Source organism: Poeciliopsis prolifica, unplaced genomic scaffold, assembly GCF_027474105.1.
Source record: "Poeciliopsis prolifica strain line A6 unplaced genomic scaffold, Auburn_PproV2 SCAFFOLD006, whole genome shotgun sequence".
NCBI lineage: Eukaryota > Metazoa > Chordata > Actinopteri > Cyprinodontiformes > Poeciliidae > Poeciliopsis > Poeciliopsis prolifica.
In genome coordinates, this window is record NW_026562381.1 from 3620973 (window position 1) to 3641199 (window position 20227).

Here is a 20227-nt window from a genome sequence, read left to right on the forward strand (position 1 = left end):
GTCCTAATTAAAAAAAAAAAAACTAAAGCAGCCACATTTATTTTTTAGTGTTTGGAAAATTAGCTGTTTTTTTTTTTTAACTTTCTGAATGTAACTTCATAAATCATCAGGCACTTCCCCGTTACCTAGCAAACCCAGCAAAGGTCCAGAATGTTTGGTCAGCTGGTTTTATATGCTTTCTAATGCGAATTCAAAAATACTTTATTGATCTCGAAGGGAAATTAACTCATACTAATTCAAAGAGTTATTGTAGGCAGGAAAGATCTCTTGTAGCAGTCTGTGTTACAACAATTAGAGGAAGCCTCTGACTGAAGACTCTTTGCTTTCCTAAGATATGCTCTGCCTGAAAAGACAACTGTTTTGTTGTTGACTTGCCATCCAGAAACCACATGCTGCTTTCTTGTTGGTTGTGCAGAAGGCTTCACTTCTGCTTTTCAAAGACGTACGGTTGCACAGTTGTGAAACTGTTTGCAGCCATTTTCATAGGCGAGTATTGACATTAAATTGGTGGGCATGGCCAGGAGCAGTTTATTTGGGTTTAAAGTGAAAAGAGGCCCTAAAATTGCTCACAGGCGGAACTAAAATCTTCTGATCTAAGAATTATTTTGTGCAAAAACTGTAAGAAACAAGTTTTGTATTGCTCCTAAACCCATCCTAAACTGTTCAAGGAAGAATAATAGGTCACCTTTAATCTTTTGGAGAAAACTGGGGGGTTTAGAGGTGACAAGGGAGCAAAACATGAGGATGTCTTTATCACCAGGCTGAGGAGTTATCAGTTCTTCTCAGCTGACCGCTGAGGTTTAGGATCGGCCTTATCTCCTCAGCCCAGAGTGCAGTGATTCCTGTATGTGGCGGTGCTCAGCCCTTCCTGTCGCTACTGCTGCTTCCTCCTCTCCTTTTTGCCTCATCAGGTTAATTGTTCACCATGAGCAGTGAAGGGTTTCAGGGATGAGGGGTAGGGAGGTTGGCTTAGATCAAATTCTCAGACCCAGACCAGACCTGGACGGTTCCCAGATAGTGACCTCACTCCGTTTAATAAGAAACTTCTTCTTTGCATTTTGGGTTGTAGCTCATGATGGGCATCTTCATGTTTGATGAACACTGAAAAAAATGTAAAAGCATGGAAAGGCGTTAAACTCAACCCACATATGGAGGTTTTAGTCCTCAACGCAGCTGTTGCAGGTTTGATTCCCAGCCTGGTGACGTTTGCCACATGTCTTCCCCCTTCTCTCATTACCCACTATCAATTCACTATCATCATTCACTAAATGAAGGCTGCTAGAGCCAATAAAACAAACAAACAAAAAGCCTGGAAGGAAAAACAATCAACACAAAACAAAAGATTGGTGAATTATCCATCACAGACAAAAGTGGTGAATTCAAAGTCCACAGCTCAAATTTAGTTCAGAGAATTAAGATTTATATGATGTTTTTCCTTTAAGAAGTTGGAGACTTAGCAAACCAGAACCTTATAGATGGATTTTAAAAGACTCTGTAAGGAGTCCAGTCTCTCTGTAATCCACCGCATTGAAAACAAATTAATTTCCGTCAGAACAAGTCTGTTCTATAGTAGTGATTGATGCGAGTCTCACTTTCCTCTTCATTAACAGTATTTTACTCCTGAGATTTAAACCTAGATAATATTATTCTGACATCTTTCATGCGATTTAAATTCTGCTCACTGTTAGTTTCCTCATAAAAACACTTTTTACCTAAATAATCATTTCTAAGCTTATGGATATTTTGCACTGAGTGCAAACACATAAACAGCAGAAAATGTTGTGTAATTTACACTTTATGCTCACAAACAACAGCTGTGGTCTTGCTGTTTAGTCATTGCTTAATTTACCTTTCCTAATTCATTGATGTAGATCATCTTTGTTGCAAAACTGCTTGTTAGACCCACATCTAAATCACCATTCAGTATCTAGAGATTTTAAATAAAAAAGTCAAGGGGTTTTTGAAAAACACAGTTATGATCTATAAATGTCTCAACTGTTCTTATTTCTCCAGAATATGATGATATTTACTGTTTATCATAAGTTTGGATTACTGAAAATGCAACATAAAGAGTTTTAAAACGTCTTGTCTTTGCAGATGCCTCTCCGTCAACGATCCAGTCCCGGTGACGCTTAACGAACAAAGTAATAATTTCCACAACTTGATCAGCAGTATAAACGCCAAGACAGAACTGGTTCAAGAAAAAAACAAGGTGTGTACTGAATTATTCATTTTGAAACAGCTGATGATTAATTGGTTAATTTTGTAATCCTATGTGACCACAAACAACTAAACGCCCTCAGCTCTCTTGATCGACACAAAAACTGTTTATCTTCATCTATGCAGTTAAAGAGACGTGATTTATTCCAGGGATACTTAGGCTGCTTTATTGCTATAGGCATAAGGAAGCCTCAGCCAACTTAAACACAAAATTTCAACACCCAGTGACAGTTTCAGAGGGAGAAAAATATCTTCGGACCATAAAAATGCAGCAGAGAAAATACTTGCACTGCTTCTAACATCTGACTAACATCTGAATGACTTTTCGCTGAGTTCAAACACAAATGCACAGAGCTGCTGCGCAAGTCCATCTGATTCAAATGAAGTCTGCACGCATTCAGCCCTACTTCTTGAGAGAAATCACACTCTCAAACACGTGTGCATTTCATTTATCTGAGACTTGGTTGTGTGTTAAACACAGAGGTGTACATCCGTGCATTTGATGTCTAAACGGCTAGCAGTCAGCTAACCTCATTGCAAAAACACACAACTAGTTTAGTTTATAGTGACATTGCCTTATTGCACTTGAAATAAGACTTCAGAAAGATACTGGTGCTGGAAAAGACAAGTGTTTTGTTTTTGACTTAACATCCAGAAACCTCTTGCTGCTTTTTTGTTGGTTGTGCAAAAGGCTTTACACTGTAAAACATTTAAAGGTGGATTAACTGGAACATAAAATTCCACCTGCTGGCTTGAAAATGCAATTTAATTCAACAAGACAATTGTGCTCAGAAATTAACGTCCATGAAGCTGATTTAACAAGACACAAGTTGTGTAAAATATTATTTTCAAGTTCTGGTAACATTAATTATTCATTAATAAATGATTAATCTTGAATTGTGAGTTTTCATGTGATTTTGCAATTTAAACCAAATAATTATGTGTACATTTTGGGAGAAAAAAAATGTCTTCACCGAGTTAAAGAGCCACATTTCTCTATTATTTTTACTCACAATATCAAGTTAAAATTATTTATTTTACTTCAGAATAATTAAAATTCTTGTTTCAAATTGCATAAATAAAATTCCTGACTTCCTAACGCACTTCCATCTCAGGATACAAAAACATGCCGCTAAGCATTCTGGGAAATAGTTCTCACTCCTGTCTTTCCCTTCTTTCCTAAAAACTGGTTTCTTCTTGGAGGTTTGACAAAAGTTAAAACAACTCATCACTGTAAGTTTATCTTTCACAAACTCACATATTTAGATCAAAAATCTTAAAATCACTAAATTTATTTGACGTAAACAGTAGGAGATAGACTAAATGTTTTACAGTGTAGTTCTGCTTTTCAGTGCTTTATGGTTGTATAATTAATTTAATTCTGAAATGAACTCAAAATAAGCAGAACTGGTCATCTAAGAATAATTTTGTTAAAAAAAATAAAACGTATAATGAACAGGTTTTGTGTGGCCCATAAATAAACCCTAACCTTTTAGAGGAAGAATAATAGGTCATCTTTAATTAACTGTAAATTTATCAAACGCACAGTGCATCACTTCTAATATTTCCTTGACATAAATGGGGCGGCATAACTAATTTACACATGCTTGTGGCCAGTCGCTGGTATTTTATGAGGGTTAGGACTGAGGGTCAATGATAACAAGCCGCGGTTTAAAGAGCGAGGGATTTGTTGGCAGCAAATTCCTCTCTGTCAGCCCACATAAATCGTGCCGACCTGTGAATAAGAACACAGTCGGGGCCGGGCCTCGGAGCGGCGCAGCGGAGAGGCGAAGCTCGCCCAACTCACAGTATGAGGGAAGGCATAGGCCTGGGGGGGGAGGCATGCAGGTCACAGTGCGTCTGGTCAGGTCACCTCTTGAGGAGTGTGAATGTTTTCAATCTCAGGTTGCATCATGGAGGGTAACATAATACGATAAGACCATGTTTTTACAGATGACATTTCAGCATGGATTGGTCGACACGACCCAACTTTAATCTTTCAGTGCTGCCTGGACGTTTTAAGGGGCTGAAATGGGTTAATGTAGTCTGAGAGCGAACACAATGGCAGTCCAGGAAGTTATGATCCGGCATACACCAGACAATCCTCCTCATTGTAGCTCAGTGCATGCCAAAGAAAACAGATGTTCCCAAAAATGTTAAACACAACCCACAGCCATCTGGCTCTCGTCCAAGCTGCAGTTATTATTTTGTCTATCTAAGCCATTAAAAAGTTGTATTTTTTGTAAATTTAGTATGTCATTAGTGCTGCTTTCCAGGAAATACACACAGTGCCCAGCTCTAGGCCTGTAGGTTTGAGGGTGACTCAGTGGGCTTTAAAAGTCCAGATGTATCCGTTCATTAACATCAGGACTCTGATGAATGCACACTGACATCGACTAACGCAGGCAAGTAGTGATTGGACAGCGATTAGGTGAACATAAAATGAAAATCTAGAAATCTTCTCTGGAAATGTTGGAACTTAAAAATGGAGAATCTGTGTTGACATTGAGATTAAATCACACAGAAACTGGTTGGAGTTTTGATGATCTCCCTGTGAATGGATGGATCCTCTCTGGGTACTCCAGTTTCCTCTCACCTTCCTAAAACATGTTAACTGGTTGATCTAAAGTCTACTGACTTACACTGGATTCCAGCTTGTGATAAAACCTTAATGGCTAAACACAAAACCATGCCGAATTTTTCACATTTTTATTTGTATCACGTATCATTTTTCTTATACAAAATCACACTATATTTTTCTCTTTTCTTTGGATAAAAAAACAATGTATAAAAAATAAGACTCATAAAAAAGGAGGCTGGGTTAAATACATTTATATTTTTATATTTAGATAACTGTCCAAATAATTATCTAATATATATTACACTATTTGAATTATGAATGTGAACATGTTTGGCATAAATAAGTGAACTAAACTAAACTAAATTGAACAAAAATAAAGTTAAATAAAGTAATTTAAATTAAACTGAACCAAAGGAAACTAAACTAGAGTAAATTGAACTGAACTAAACTAAACTGAAGTGAACTGAACTAAATTGAACTGAACTGAATTAGAGTAAATTGAACTAAAGTAAAGTGAACTGAGTAAAGTAAATAAAAGTGAACTAAATATTAAATTTGACGACTTGCAGCTTTCTTGGTGACAGAAGCGTAAAAGGGAATATTCTTTATAATTCCGATAATCTGTTTAATTATTGATTTTAATCTGAATCATCTCTCTAGACTGTGAGCACGCTGGTGATCAGAGAGGCTCGCGTGTCTGGACGTTACTTCTGCCAGGCCCAAAACAAAATCGGCACTTTCCGCATGACTCTCCCATTTTACGTTGACGGTAAGTGTTGCTCAAAAAAAAATCAATCAGAAATAGTTGCAGCACTAATTGCAAAGCGCTGGATTGTTTCAAATGAACTGCAGTGCTCGCTTTAATGAACTGCAAGAGCAGGAAAGGAATGCACAGATTGTGTTGTGCAATAAAGAGACCAGAGGGGGGCATTAATTGAAAACATCTTCCACTGGAGCTGAACGGCCTGAAAGGGGGGAAGAGAGGCGAACGTGTCCTGAGCCATATGGGGCGCTGTAACGGCACGCGTTTAAAAACAACTATGAATAACTGCATTCCTGCTCCGGTGCCAGCAGGTCATTCCTCTTTCTCTCTCAGCCTGTGTGCACGAGTGCGAGTTTACTTTATATGTGCATCGGAGCGTTTCCAAATGTTCCCCAAAACGTCGTCTGTTGAGACGATTACGTAATAACAGCAGGGCTGAGGTGTTGGAATAAAGCAAAACACTTTTTTATTTTTTTAATCAAACTTGAGCAAATCACTTGTCCTCATGAGCAGAAAAACATTTTAAAAATTGAGTAACCTGCAGGGTAATCCGATCCCCAGGAGGCACCCGGCTCTCCTCCAGAGAGGAGGAAGATGGAGAAAGAAAAAAAGAGAAGAGGACAATTGTAATAACATCTGCCTTCAGAGGACAGAGAATGCTTTCCAACAAAACTGAATAAACAAGCACAGTCTGGTTCCCATGGGTCACATAGTCAGTCTCGCTCCAGTTGGAGCGCAGAAGTGCCGTCAGCCACGCTTTTCGCCAACGTGCTTCCAATTAATGGTGATTAAACAGGAAACAACTTCAAAATTGACATTCCTTCACTTCTGACAAGCGGTTTATGGTTTAAAGAGCACGACTAGTGCATCATGCTGCTGACAGCTGAACACATTTGTAGCTGGGGAAGATTTATGAAGATGATGCAAAGTTTTCTTCTGTTTAGATGAACCGGAGGAAGTCGCCATCGAACCTCGAGCAGCCATAGAGGGAGACGACGTCACTCTGACCTGCAGGGCGACCCGTTACCTCTACACAGGCCTACGGTGGCTGGACTCCACGAATAAAACAATCACCACCGACGTGTCCAACCTCCGGGTGGACCAATACTCCATTTCCATGTCTCTCAATGTGAGCAATGTGTCCGAAAGCAGCACCGCAGGGTATCGGTGCCATGCATACAAGCTGCAGAGACCGAAAAAGTCCAAAGTCAAGATGGCCGACTTGGAGTTGAAAGGTAGGAAACAACATTTCCATCCTGTCTGAGAGAAAGAACCACAAGACAGGATCTTAATTTGAATAAAAATAGCTGATGTGTCAATAATTAAATATATAACTAAGTTAACATACATGAAATGTTCTCCTTAATGTTTAAATCATATTTATATTTATTTTATGGTTCCTGTGCCAAGAAATAATTTAAACTTTCACTGCAGGTTTTTAGGTAAACTTTAACATTTGATTGGTCGACCTGAACAGCCCCGCCCACAACTTCTGAGTATGTGTAAAATTAATTCAGCATGTGTCACAACAGGACAGTGTAATAATTAAACACTGGAATTGGTGCACATGATTTTTGTGAATGAAAAATTATTTATTTAAGCTATGCATTAAGCTCATACTGTATGTTGCTTTTAACTATTTATATTACGTTTTACAGGGCTCCAATAAAGACCACATAATTATTTTACTAGTTAGTTTCAAGCTAACAAAGAACAAATTGATTTATTCTGATAATTTTGGCACTTTTGGACTTCCATACTGTTGCTTACTCCAGCACAGGTTGTTTTCTCTAAACTAATTGCAGCTCTGATTCAGTTTTCTACTCATTTTGATGCAGAGCGGAAGCGGCCATTGCTCAACCAGAATCTGACCAATCTGGACGTGAACAGCAGCAGCACCCTGATGTTGGGTTGCTTTGCTTCGGGGGTTCCTCGTCCTCTGATCCGGTGGTACAAAAATGGTGTCGAAATGGAAGAGAGTCCAGGTATTTTTCAGAATAATGTCACACGAGATGATATGATGCAAATGTTGTGTTTTTAATTGTAAAGTATCAATGGATGCAAATTTTGTTGGTGGTATTTGTGAGATGCTGAGATCATTTCATCTGCACATCCTGAGTGTAACGAATCATGCTTTTCATATTAAAATACCACAATCAGCTCAAAGCTTTGTGCTGCAGGGGTTTCGCTGGGAGAAAACGGCACCCTCATCATCGAAAGGGTGAAGAAAGACGACGAGGGCCGGTATGAGTGTGTGGCCCAAAACGCAGAGGGATTCGCCAAAACGAGCGCCGTCATCACCGTGCTGGGTGAGTCCGACTCTCTGCAGGGAGAGAGGAGAAAAACATCAGATCAAACAAACCAATTAGTCCAAGCAGCAAGGCCGGAGCTTTTTTCTTTTCTTTGTTTTATCTCCACATCCCAGTATATCAAAGAGGCCGTTCTGGCCTCCTGTTTTCTTTTCATCACTGCAAATAGCTTTGGCCTGACTTTAGTGAGGAAAAATGGCCCCTGACGGAAAACTGGCAGCTGCCAGGAATGCCAAGTGAATTCCTTCATGGGTTTTATGATCAAGGTTTGGCTGTGAGCGTTTCTCCAGAGGACAAAACCTCTGTGGAGCGTCAAGAGTGTCACTAGTGACTCTTAAAGGCTGCACTGTGTTTTACAGTACGGCGTAAATTTTGATCAGCAAGAAATCCAAAAAGTGGATGAGTTTAAATATCTGGGTGTCATTCTAGATTCTCATCTTAACTTTGAGGAATTTGAGAGCAGCCTAAACTGTTTTTATGTTATAAGATCATTGACTTTTAAATGTCTTGTCATGGAGTCAGTAAGCAGAATGATATGAAGAAAGGAGTTGAAACTAGAGGTGAAATCAACAGAAATAAAACATTCAGTTCTGAAAAAAATTAAGACCTTTTAAAATGATCAGTTTCTCTGATTTTACTATTTATATATTTGAGTAAAATGAACATTGTTCTTTAATTCTCTGAACTACTGACAACATGTCTGAAAATCCTTGTAAAAATGTAGCATTTGTTTGCAGAAAATGAGAAATGGTCAAAATAATGAAAAAGATGCAGCTCTTTCAGGCCTCAAATAAGGCAAAGAAAATAAGTTCACATTCGTTTAGAAACAACAATACTAATGTTTTAACTCAGGAAGAGTTCAGGAATCAGTATTTGGTGGGAAAACTGGGAGGTTTTCAGTGGTTTAGTGCAGCGGCTCTTCATCTTTTCCAGAGATGTAATTTGGAGATTCCTTCTCAATCAGAGATCTCAGATCTGAAAAGCAATAAAAAGTGTCTTTAATTCCCAGGTGAAAAGATGGCTGAAACTAAAACTAAATTGGTTTCAGTCAACACTGACGTTCCAACCAGCTCTGCTGTGGATAAGAAGCTTTTTCATATTTTTCTGGGCCTGGATTTGCAAATTAGCCCAGAAAACATATCAACAAAACTGAACTGCAAATAGAACGAACATAGAGAAGAGACTCCAGTTAACAATTAGTTGACTGTTATTTCAATTACAGACTCATCACAGTAAATCTGATTAATTGTTTCAGCATAAGTGATCAGCAGGGACAAGGAATAAATTAGAGGAGCTAAGGACTGTCTTAGCACCGTCAATCAATGTTGTGAACGTGCTGCTAAATGTGCTGATGACGGAGAAACAACTCACCCATACAGGAAAATCATTTATTCACCATTATTGATGCTTATGCTAACCCTGCTGAAGCTCTATTGTAGCACAGAGCATGATTGACAGCGCTAAGACCCGCCTCCTGGCTCTGATTGGTTAATTGGCACATGAGCTTGATTTATTTATGTTCCTCAGTTTATTTGTCTGATATTATACTATCACTATAGTGACAGTTTCAGCAAATATGTAAAAATCATTTTTTATTATAACAGTTACTGCAGCTTTAAGATTTTAAAATGGATCCCATTCATCCAATTTTGTGAAGACCATCTTTAGACATTTCAGTCAGTAGAGGAGCATCTTATTTCACAATTATATGCTACTTTGTCCCAGATAAATACATCCCATTACGTAGTTGCATCGTGAACAAAATGTGGAAAAGAGTAATTTTGCACAACACTGCAACTGATTAAGCCTCTTTCTTTAATCAAGATTTATAGTTTCTGTGTGAATGTTAGTTGGAGACTGGAAAATAAACGGTTAGTGATTGCACGAATTACTTCAAAAACAATGTTTGAAGGAAAAATCCTTGGAAGAACTGCGGTGTGTTTGTTCCACGCAAAAATGTGATTCCACCTCCTTTTCTTCTGTACATCCACAGGAAAACATCCAGGAATTAAACAAACAATGTCTTGACATAAAAGCCTTGGTGACTTCAGGCAACAACTGTGACTTTTATTTGTAAATTTGCAACAGACGGTTTAGGTTTTGATTGCAAATTCTCCAAATACTTCCTTGTTAGCAATCGAATTGAAAAGCGTGCATCGATTGACGACGGCTCTTCTCTTTCCAGGAGATGAAAGCAAGTCAAACATCGAGGTCATAATCTTGGTTTGCACCGGAGCTGCTGCCACGTTCCTCTGGATTATGCTCATCCTGTTCATCCGAAAGCTGAGGAAGGTAAGAGCTTTAACTCTGTGGAAACCAGTTTGGATCACAGACATTACTAACCCATCCTGGCTGTGACACAATGTACCACTGAGTGATACATTTAGCTGGATTTCTAAATGTTTGGGTTCTGCTGAGTCATGTGGAAACAAAACATCTCAGCCTTTTTTTTTCTCCCTTATCGCTCAAAATGAAACCTAAGATGTAAGAAACTATTAACTAAGAACTTATTTAAGTGCTGACAGAGCACTAAACAGAAATAAAACTAAAGCAATTGGGCCTGAAGAGGAACAATTAATAGTCAACATGCATTATCAGCAGTTTTAGTTACACTGTAAAAGGTTGTGTCATTTCGTTGTTTCTGCTCTTTAAATCAAATACATTTTGGCAGTTTTTGATTTTGAACCTAAATGTGAAAGATAAACGTAGAGTAGCGAGTTGGGTTAACATTTTATTAACTTTTCCAAACCTCCCAGAGTTGAATAAACTTGAGTTTTTAGGTTGGCACTTAGGAAAACTGAAAGAAGAAAAAAGACAGGAGTGGGAACTATTTCCCAGAATGCTTAGCGGCTTGTTTCTGTATCCTGAGATGGAAGTGCGTTACATTGATCTGACTCTTGTGTTTTATTAAGAAAAATGTTTATTTTAAAGCTTGAGGATAATGTTCTGTTCACACTAAATGTTATTGAATTCGTTGTGATGTTTAATAAAATTAATTATCATATCAGAAATTTTGTTCCTGCAATTTGAAACAATAATTTAAATTATTCAAAGGTAAAATAAGTAGTGAATTTAAAGTGAAGTGTCTTCTTGCTCAAATGTTTTAATCAACTAAACTAGATAACAAAAACTATAGACACTAGTTATGATTCTTCTGTTGCCTTTTCAGCAGCCAGCACACTATAAGATGGGTCCGTCTATCATCATGATCCTGATGAGTATCCTCTCGATGAGCAGAACGATCTTCTTCAGTACGACAGCAGCAAATGGGAGTTTCCTCGTGACCGCCTGCGTCTCGGTGAGCTGCAGTAACAAAAAATAAATTCAATATATCAAATAAAAAAATACTTTAACACAGTCTCTGATTTGTTTTTGCATAGTAATTGTTATATAATGCATTTATAGTCATGAATTTATCATTTTTCCCAACCAAAAGAAAGCTTATTATGCGTCACTGATCCATTAAATATGCTAAAGTAAACTTCAAAAGGTCTTTCAGTTCTGAACATGATTGAAAGCAACAGGCTTATAAGTTTTAGAACATTTATACTATTAGGGCCATTAAAGTCACAAATGGGACATTTGGGACATGTGAGTCACTGCAATGTTTAACATAGGGTCAGTTTTTGCTTGACAATACGTCTGTAGCGGTGCAACGTGAGATCCCAAGGTGTGAGTAACCCAAACACTGAGCTGAGCAGAGGGTAGAGCTGTGACTCACTCGTCCTAATTGCCTTAACAGCCCAATTAGTGTCATGACTGCAACTCATAATCCCGTTTCTGGCAAACATGTTTAAAACTAAAGACGTTTTTTGAACGAAAGGTGAAAAATCCACAAGAAACATTAGAAGTAGTCCAGTCCTCCTCTGCTTTATTGCTTAAGAGTCTCAGTTTTCCACTGAAGGGTAAGAAGGCAAGTATAGGATTCAGTTTGGAGGCTTTTTGAAAACAGTGCCAACTTTTTTAAGAGGCAGAAATCTTGAAAATCACGTGTCATTTGCCAATTTTTAGTGTTTAACTGCATGTGCATGCCACGACTCTTAAATATTTCCACACCTTTGTTGGAAACTGAATGTTTTGTCCCGTTAATGTGACACCTGCCCTGCACAACTCACATAAAAAACAAACACATTTGTAGCAGAAAATTTAATGCACAAGTGCACGCTTAATTACACCTGCTTCTGAAGCACCTTTTGAATCACTTTCATCATTTAGCATTCTTTATTTTACACCAACCATCAATAGTTTGAACATTTGCATTGCCAAGATAAAGTCAGTTTGTAGAAAAGTGACAAATAATCAACAGGATCTGATTGTATGAAGCTTCAGTCAAGAGAAGAGGATAAATATTTATTTGTTTGAGATGATCTGTCAGGAAAAACATTTTGAAGGGGTAAGAGGTAATTGTAGAAGTCGTTCATCGTGAGCGCCATTAAGATGGATGGCAGAGGTGTCGCATCGCTCTGCAGCTGCACAGTTGAGTCATCACTTAACACTGACCTGCACTGTCAACTCGGCTTAAGTGCACCATAAATTAATCTCTGAACACAGAATATCAAAGCCCCCGTTTGTTTTCTGCAACCTTAGCTTTTGTTTTTCTTTGTATGCTTGGTTATTTATCCCCAGGGAGTCTGATTTAAATCCTCTTCTGACATATTTGATTTCTTTATCAGGTAAAACTCTCGGCCACGGAGCTTTTGGAAAGGTCGTCGAGGCTTCTGCTTTTGGGATTGACAAGCTCTCAACATGCAAGACTGTTGCAGTAAAAATGCTTAAAGGTAGGAATAAAACAGATTAGAGAGGGTTAAGTGAGCAACCAAATTAATTTCTCTTCTCAAAAAAACATGTGCAACTGGTGTTTGTGCGACTTAATAGTTCAAAGCAAAGAACGAGAGATATGTTTGTTGCAGAGGGAGGCAGAGCGAAAGGCTAAGACCTCTAACCTTGAAGTTAGAGGTCTTAGTTTGAGTAAGCGTTCTTCACATCTGCAGGTGAAGAAAAGTTCAAAAGTGCAAGAAATGAGAGCAAAACCATCAACAAATCTTCAAACTTTCTTATTCTATTCTTTGGAAACTTGTCACAAGTTTAGTTGTGGTTTAAAGTATTTTAAATGTCCTTCACTTTTTCAAATATTTCCAGTGAGTTACATCTGCATCAAAGTTAAAAGGCATAAAACAGGCAGCTAAATTAATCATTACACATTTTTCTTTCCAGTTTTAGTTAACCAATAGACCAGAAAGTGAATATCAAACAACAACATTACGGCTCTCAGCTGCGCTTATTGTCTTATCTTTGTGAATCGTGTCTGGGCATAAATCACAGGCTCAGAGGAAAAGTGGACGCAGGTCAGATTTAATGGAAAGCAGCAGCTTTGTGACTTCAGACTGCATGGCTGCTTTCGTCTCATAAATCTGATGTTGGTCAAAGCTGCAGACTAAAAGTCTTGATTTGTATATTTCAAGACATTGTTATTGTTTAAATTTACCGCAATCAGATACGTAATCTAAGCTCACATGCTTATCTTATTTTTGTCTGGATTTATTTGTTGGAGTTGTGATTAGATCTATTAAGAGCTGCTTTACAAATCCAGTAAGAATGTATCCTTTATTTATCTTAGTTTTTTATCCAGTTTTGTCTTCATACTTGCAAATTGCAAACGTATCTATTTCACACTGTAAAAAATCCATGAAACTAACAACAAATTTAATCTTTGAGCTCTCAAGCATTCAGAAACTTTTTTTTAATCTTCATAAAGATACAGATTAAAGTAAACAAGTTGCAAACAGAAAGTGAAAAGCAATAAATGAAGATTGAAAACTGTAACTTATAAACATAAATCTGTTTCTCTTCTAAAAGACAAACATTTTTAGGAAAGTTTCCATGAAGGTTAAAAAACCGGTGTAATGATATTTGCTGAAATTGTCTGTTTTTGCAGGTGGCGCCACATCGAACGAGCGTAAAGCTCTGATGTCGGAGTTAAAGATCCTGATCCACATCGGAAACCACCTGAATGTGGTCAACCTGCTGGGAGCTTGCACCAAGCCCGGAGGTGAGCTTTACACTGCAAAAACACAAAATGTCACCAAGTATTTCTGGTCCAGTTTCTAGTGTAAATATCTTGAAATAAGAAAAACTGGCTTAAAAGTTACTTTTCAGCAAGAAATAGAAGTTGGTGTTAAATAATTCCTTAAAATTAGGGAAATGTACTGGTTCTACTTGCAGATTATTTCACTCATAACAAGGGAAAGATGCTTTATTATAAGTCAAATAAGCTACCAGTGGGTTTGATGTTTTTTCATAAACATTAAGGAATTATTGACTCTAAATAAGCTCCTATTTCTTGTTGAAAAGTTACTGTTAAGTTAGTTTGTCTTATTTCAGTTAAGTAGCACATAGTATAGCACATAGAAGATGCTTAGAAGAAATAAAATAAGATCTACTTCTGACATACCAACAGTCTCTGGAGCAAAGGCAACTTCACACTGAATGTTAGAGAGATGAGAGGGACGGCTGGTCTTCTCACTGTGGGGAGCTATAAAAATAAAATAAACAAATATAAAAGTAAGGAGTATATCGAACATCTTACTTAAATCCACATTTGGAAGTCCAATTCCAATTTAATAAATGTATTACATTCCCATATCTTAAGATTCATATTTGTAGTAGAAACTAGTAACTAAAAATTACGAAAGTAATTCAGATCGTCAGACAAATGGAGGAACGACACGTTTGTTTGTAACCTTTTGTAACAAAGTACGTCTCTAAATACATCAACTGCTGGAAATGCATTCACTCTGTTTCAACTACATTGTACTGAATGTAAAAACAGAAAAACTCATCATTTGTGTTAAAAACCAGCCTGTTCTACGTTGTGTAGTAATTTCTATTCTGGATACTATTACTGTATAATTCAAAATAATTTTGTGCTGGGGAAAGTGATCAAAATGGTGATTTGTTTGAAAAAGCAGATAAATATCAACATTATAGATGCAAAAAACAGAATCAATTACTTGGTTAAAAAATATATTTTGCCAAAATATCAAATAATGAATGCATTAATTTACTGATATATGTGTCAAAAATAATCTATATGCATGTTTTAAAAGAAGTACTTACTCTTAGATAATTGATTTCTTTTTGATCTTGGCCTCTCATATATTACGTTTCCATCTTTGTCCCTTTTTCTCCACCTTACTGTGGGTTTAGGTCTCTGCTTAGGTGCTTGACGCTTAGGTACATTTTTCTTCAGATCAGCAATCAAGTCATCAAGTTGTTGAAGCTGGAAATTTAATTTTTGCTGACGTATCTCATGATCCAGGGCCATTATTGGATCAGGGATGTTTGAGACACTCATGGTGACAGATGGACAAACAGACAAACAAACAAACCAACAAAACAGTTGACAGATTAAATGAAGAACAACAGACTAAGGACACAAAGATGACAAACAGATTTGACAGACGTGGCTCTTACAAGTGCCTTTTGTGGGAGCTATGAAGGAGCAGAAATATATTTGTGAGTTGATGAGATCAAAGAAGAACCTGTTGACATAAAAAAAGAAATGTTCAGATTTCAGAAGTTATTTATTCCAACGTAGACATGTGGAGAAAACTTTGCCTGTAATGACCCAAGTTCGTTTTTAATTCAAGTACATGACCTAGCTGCAATCAGTGTATTCAGACACAGGCTCGTAGATAAAACTTTAAGGATCATTACAGCCTAGAGGCTCTGGTGTTTATAGCAATCCTCAAATTTTACAACAAGCATGACTATAGACAATTCTGTGACTCTATCATGGCTAGTTAAATGTATTAAGTGCAGGTTTAGGTGAACTCTCTGGGCTCCAAGAGGCTAATGTAGCTAGCTTCCCGCGTATTTCTCCCGGCAAAAAAATACTAAACATGTTACAAACGTGTCTAAATGTCTTCAACCATTCGTGGCACATTCCTACTGCTATTAAGTCCTAAAACTGCAATCAGCAACTTTATAACGTAACATTCTCTAGTATTTTTTTGTTTGTTTTATAGTATAAAACCATTTCTGACAGATTTAGGTTTGTACTCACCGGGGTGCAATGTCGCATGCGATGACGTCAGCCGCTTCTTCTTCTTCTTCTTCTTCTTCTTTTGTTCTTCTTTTTCATCATCATCTTCTTCTTCTCTTATTCTTAGATTTATAGACGGGTGAGATCCCTGACTCTTCTTAAGCATTTTTAATAAAATTCTTTTCACTAATAATGGACTGCAAACAACTTCGGAGGTGCATGCCACTATTATAAACTTCAAATAACATACGTATTCGTTTCTTTTTCATTGTTATGTACAATGACAATATTACGTTAATTACAATCATCAATTTACGATGACATCAGTGAAACTGGTGTCATTCTACCATATTACAATATTCGTGTCTGTTGTCAAAAAATAAGCAGAAATGAAGATAAAATCGCGGCTTAAGAGAACCGGAGGATCTATTAAATTGGAAGTAAAATTAACTAGATTGTTAAAAACCTACAAATAAATCAGCTATGCACGAATTGTGTGCCTTTTGCAAAAATAGAATAGACTCGTCATCTTATTTGTTCCTGGAGAGGTGCAGCGTTCAATGAGAGACGCAGGGTTACCCGATGCGTCAAAATGTGACGCTGAGGGAACCTGCCCCAGCGTCGATATATGACGAGTCGGGAGTGAGAATGTGTTGCACATGCAGAGGGTGTTTAGAGATAATCAATAATCACAAGAACTGTGTTTAACAGGACATTTAATGATGATTGTGGAGTTCTGCAAATACGGCAACTTGTCCATCTATCTGAGAAGCAAAAGAGACGATTTTCTTGTTTACAAGGTGAGCTTACTTCTTTCTCTTCATGCACTGCAAAAACACAAAATCTTACAGGACATTTTCCCCAAGTTTTAAATTAAAATGTTTTGTTCCACTGGCAGGTTATTTTATTTATAGTTAATACTTTTGTAGGCATTTTTGACTTAAAACAAGCTACTATTTCTTATTAAAGTTTGTTTTGTCTTATTTTATGTCGACTAAGAGATTTGCACTAACAAGGAAACCAAAATTATTCAGTATGGTTCTTGTAAGAGTAAAAGGGTATTTGGTAAAAAAGTCAACTCAAGTACAGAGTAACTGATCAAATTATCACAATTTTAAAATTACATAATCAGGTGATATAGAGTCAAATGGAAATTTTGGTATTTTAAGGACCAAAATTACAATAATTTATATGAATAACTTAAAACAACAAAAACAGGTAAATGACTTTTTTTCCAAATCAGTTTATTTCAATAAAAAATTGATTAAACTTTAGCAGAAATTGCAGCTGTGAGTCTGAGACTGGTGAAGTTTTTGGTTAAAACATGTTTGTTTTTCATTCAGTGGGGAGAAAATCCAAAAACTGTATTAAATCAGAGTAGAAATACTTCATAATAAAATTACTATAAAGTAAAAAAATACTCCTAAAAGTAATTTTTTTCAAAAACTAGTTACTTTCCCAAAAAGTTACTTATAAGTTAATTTTGTCTTATTTCAAGTAAGTAAGATTTTTGTGCACTAAAAGCCAAAACTAGTTTGTAAGATTTTGTGCTTTTGCAGTGTGATCCTTTGATCCAAACATGAATCAGCTGCAGTGTTTAACTCTGTGGTTCACCTTCATGCGGTCGGTCAGCGTCAGGACGGTAAGGTGCTGTCGGCGGGATCGGGCTGCGAGCTGAGCGAGCTGATGAAGCGTCGCCTGGAGAGCGTGGCCAGCACCGGAAGCTCAGCCAGCTCCGGCTTCAATGAAGATAAGAGCTACTGCGACTCGGAGGAAGAGGAAGAAGGTAAAAGGGCCTGTTTCTTTAACGAGAGCTCCCCGCAGATTGTTTTCAGGTCTGATGGGACGTTTCCTCCCCCTGTCCGGCAGTACAATCGCTGCAGCGGGAGCCGCTGTCACCCCACTGAGTCTGGGGAGGCGTCTGTTTGTTTCCTGTCGGGCTCAGTGTGCCGGCCTTTTTATTTCCGAAGTGTTATTTCAGATCCGATTAGCTGTTTACTCAGGTGGAGAGGTGGAAGGACTCCTGAGAAGACAAGGGTCATTACCACACGTTTCACCTGACATCTTGTTAAAAAACACAAAAGAAGCAGTTTTGATCTCTCATCTGTTTAAAAGAGGAGGAAACGGGACATCACTTTAAGTTGACTTGTTGTCTTTACATTTGTTCCTCCCACGGGAAGTTTTATCTTGTCTGATTTATCTGGCAGGTGGACGAGGCTGACTACACCGAATGCTTTGAAAAACAGTCCTAGATGAGGAGATGTAGCTGCTTTGGATGTTTGAAAACTCACCCTAGATGGAAAAACACTTTATGCTTTTCATTTTGCAGAACCGGAAGATTTATACAAGAGAGTTCTGACGCTGGAGGATCTGATCTGCTACAGTTTTCAGGTTGCAAAGGGCATGGAGTTCTTGGCGTCACGCAAGGTATTTCCTTCTGCAGTCGCTTGTTTAGCATAAACAATTTGAGACCCAATTCTCATTTTAAAACATGACATGGATTTATGTGATGATGTCAAGTTTAACTGAGAAAATGTTGAAAAGTGTGTTTTGCATATGTTTTCTGAAAGCAAACGTACATAATATTCTTGTCTAGTTTCTAGTATCTTAGTACATTTGAAATTGACAAAACTAACGTGGGAGAAACTTTTCAGCATTAAATAAGTCAATAATCCCTTAATATTGATGAAATGGTACTAGTTCCAGATTATTTCACTTTTAACAAGACAATTTTCCTAAATTGTAAGTCAAACAATATCCCAGTGAAACTAATTCTTCTTCAGTCAATAACAAAAAAAATTGATTGACTGAATACAAACTCCAATGGGATCATAAATGAGTTTTGCACATTTTCCTTGTTAAATACAAAACATTTAGTTTGCTCATTATTTTTGGTCTCGATTGGAAAGAGTGAAAAAACATTTTGTCTGTTCGCTGCAGCAGAAACAGGATCTGTGTCAGAAAACACTTCCTGTTTTTGGCTGAGTTTAGAAAGCAGATTTAGGTGCATAACTCAATAAGTCCTTGTTAACATAAAAATATTTTTAAACTTTGTGTTCCCTCCACCATTTTTGTGAGCAGATTTTAATTTAAAAGTTTAATCAAGTTAATCAATTTGTGGTTTCTTTGTGGCTGGAGGGGGCCGCATAAAGTCAGTCCAGAGGCCGCAAGTGGCCCACATGCCTCAGGTTGAACACCCTTGGCCTACAGTGACCGTGCCGTTGCTGCTTTGACCCACTTTCAGCTGTTTTCTGGTTAATGTCTCCCCTGAGGTTTGTGAAGGATGCCAGGCTTGATCCCATTCATAGTTTGGGGGAGACCGGATGAAACTGATTAGAGAAAAATGCTATTGTTGTAAAACACCTTCCACAGAAGCAAAAACAAAAAATCCTGCAGCACTATTACTGATCTCTTCACCATATGTCTATCCTGCCCTGTTGTTTGCATGCCAGTTTGGGGAGCCTGACATTCTTGTGTTCAAATTGTTTCAGTCTGAGCGAGTTTTCCTCTCTGTCATCAGTGCATTCATCGGGATTTGGCTGCTAGAAACATTTTACTGTCTGAGAACAATGTGGTGAAGATTTGTGACTTTGGGCTGGCCAGAGACATTTATAAGGACCCGGATTATGTGCGCAAAGGAGATGTAAGTTTATTTTTAATTCAGTAATTTACACAGATGTCTCCGTTTAACAGTTAGTTGCTGCAGAGTTGGCAGGAAAAAAATGACATTTTGAGCTCTGCTAAATGATTTCAGGGTGAAAACTTTAATTTTTATGTGTAGTACCTGCATGGATTAATAAGTTTGATATACAAATAGGAGAGAAACGTGAACTTGCATCAATCATTGTTTACAGGCCAGGCTGCCGCTGAAGTGGATGGCTCCTGAAGCCATATTTGACAAGATCTACACAACCCAGAGTGACGTTTGGTCCTTCGGAGTCCTGATGTGGGAGATCTTCTCTCTAGGTGAGTGTCACCAACCCATAATGCAGTGGATTTTATGTTAAATTATGATTAATCACACTTTTAGGAAAGCTAAGTTTAATTTTACCAGCCACATCCAGGCCTGATACCTCAGATTTAAAAGATTAATCACAATTAATCTCTCTAATAATCATCAACAAATTCTTTTGACTGCACTATATTGGCATTTTATATCAGTATCAACAATAATTGGTTGGTTTTTTACTTTAAATATGTGACATACTGCCAGACTAGTGACATAATCTTTCCAGTTTTATCCACAATGTTCTCTTCGCGCCGTTGTTTTTTTTTATTTCTAAGTAGTTATGAGACACAGTGGCAAAACT

At 37.5% G+C, this 20227-nt stretch overlaps 1 protein-coding gene and 1 long non-coding RNA gene across 3 annotated transcripts in view; one reads left to right on the top strand and one right to left on the bottom strand.

The window, feature by feature from the left end:
• LOC129360563 (vascular endothelial growth factor receptor kdr-like) overlaps window positions 1-20227 on the top strand; it is a 52646-nt gene that overhangs the window by 19399 nt on the left and 13020 nt on the right. The window contains 15 exon segments of the mRNA XM_055030881.1: window positions 2098-2212; window positions 5462-5570; window positions 6509-6799; window positions 7403-7549; window positions 7745-7873; window positions 10059-10165; window positions 11043-11076; window positions 11079-11171; window positions 12547-12651; window positions 13809-13922; window positions 16629-16717; window positions 17550-17703; window positions 18247-18344; window positions 19438-19560; window positions 19772-19883. Coding sequence (XP_054886856.1) covers window positions 2098-2212; window positions 5462-5570; window positions 6509-6799; window positions 7403-7549; window positions 7745-7873; window positions 10059-10165; window positions 11043-11076; window positions 11079-11171; window positions 12547-12651; window positions 13809-13922; window positions 16629-16717; window positions 17550-17703; window positions 18247-18344; window positions 19438-19560; window positions 19772-19883 — 1820 coding nt within the window.
• On the bottom strand, window positions 11095-15970 carry LOC129360564 (uncharacterized). 2 transcript variants are annotated; one of them, XR_008606061.1, is made up of 4 exons: window positions 15939-15970; window positions 14990-15414; window positions 14325-14405; window positions 11095-11176 (listed from the first exon to the last, which is right to left on the bottom strand). It is a non-coding gene; the product is annotated as an uncharacterized LOC129360564 (long non-coding RNA). The 2 variants fall into 2 exon arrangements; XR_008606062.1 differs by lacking the exon at window positions 11095-11176 and adding an exon at window positions 13830-13934.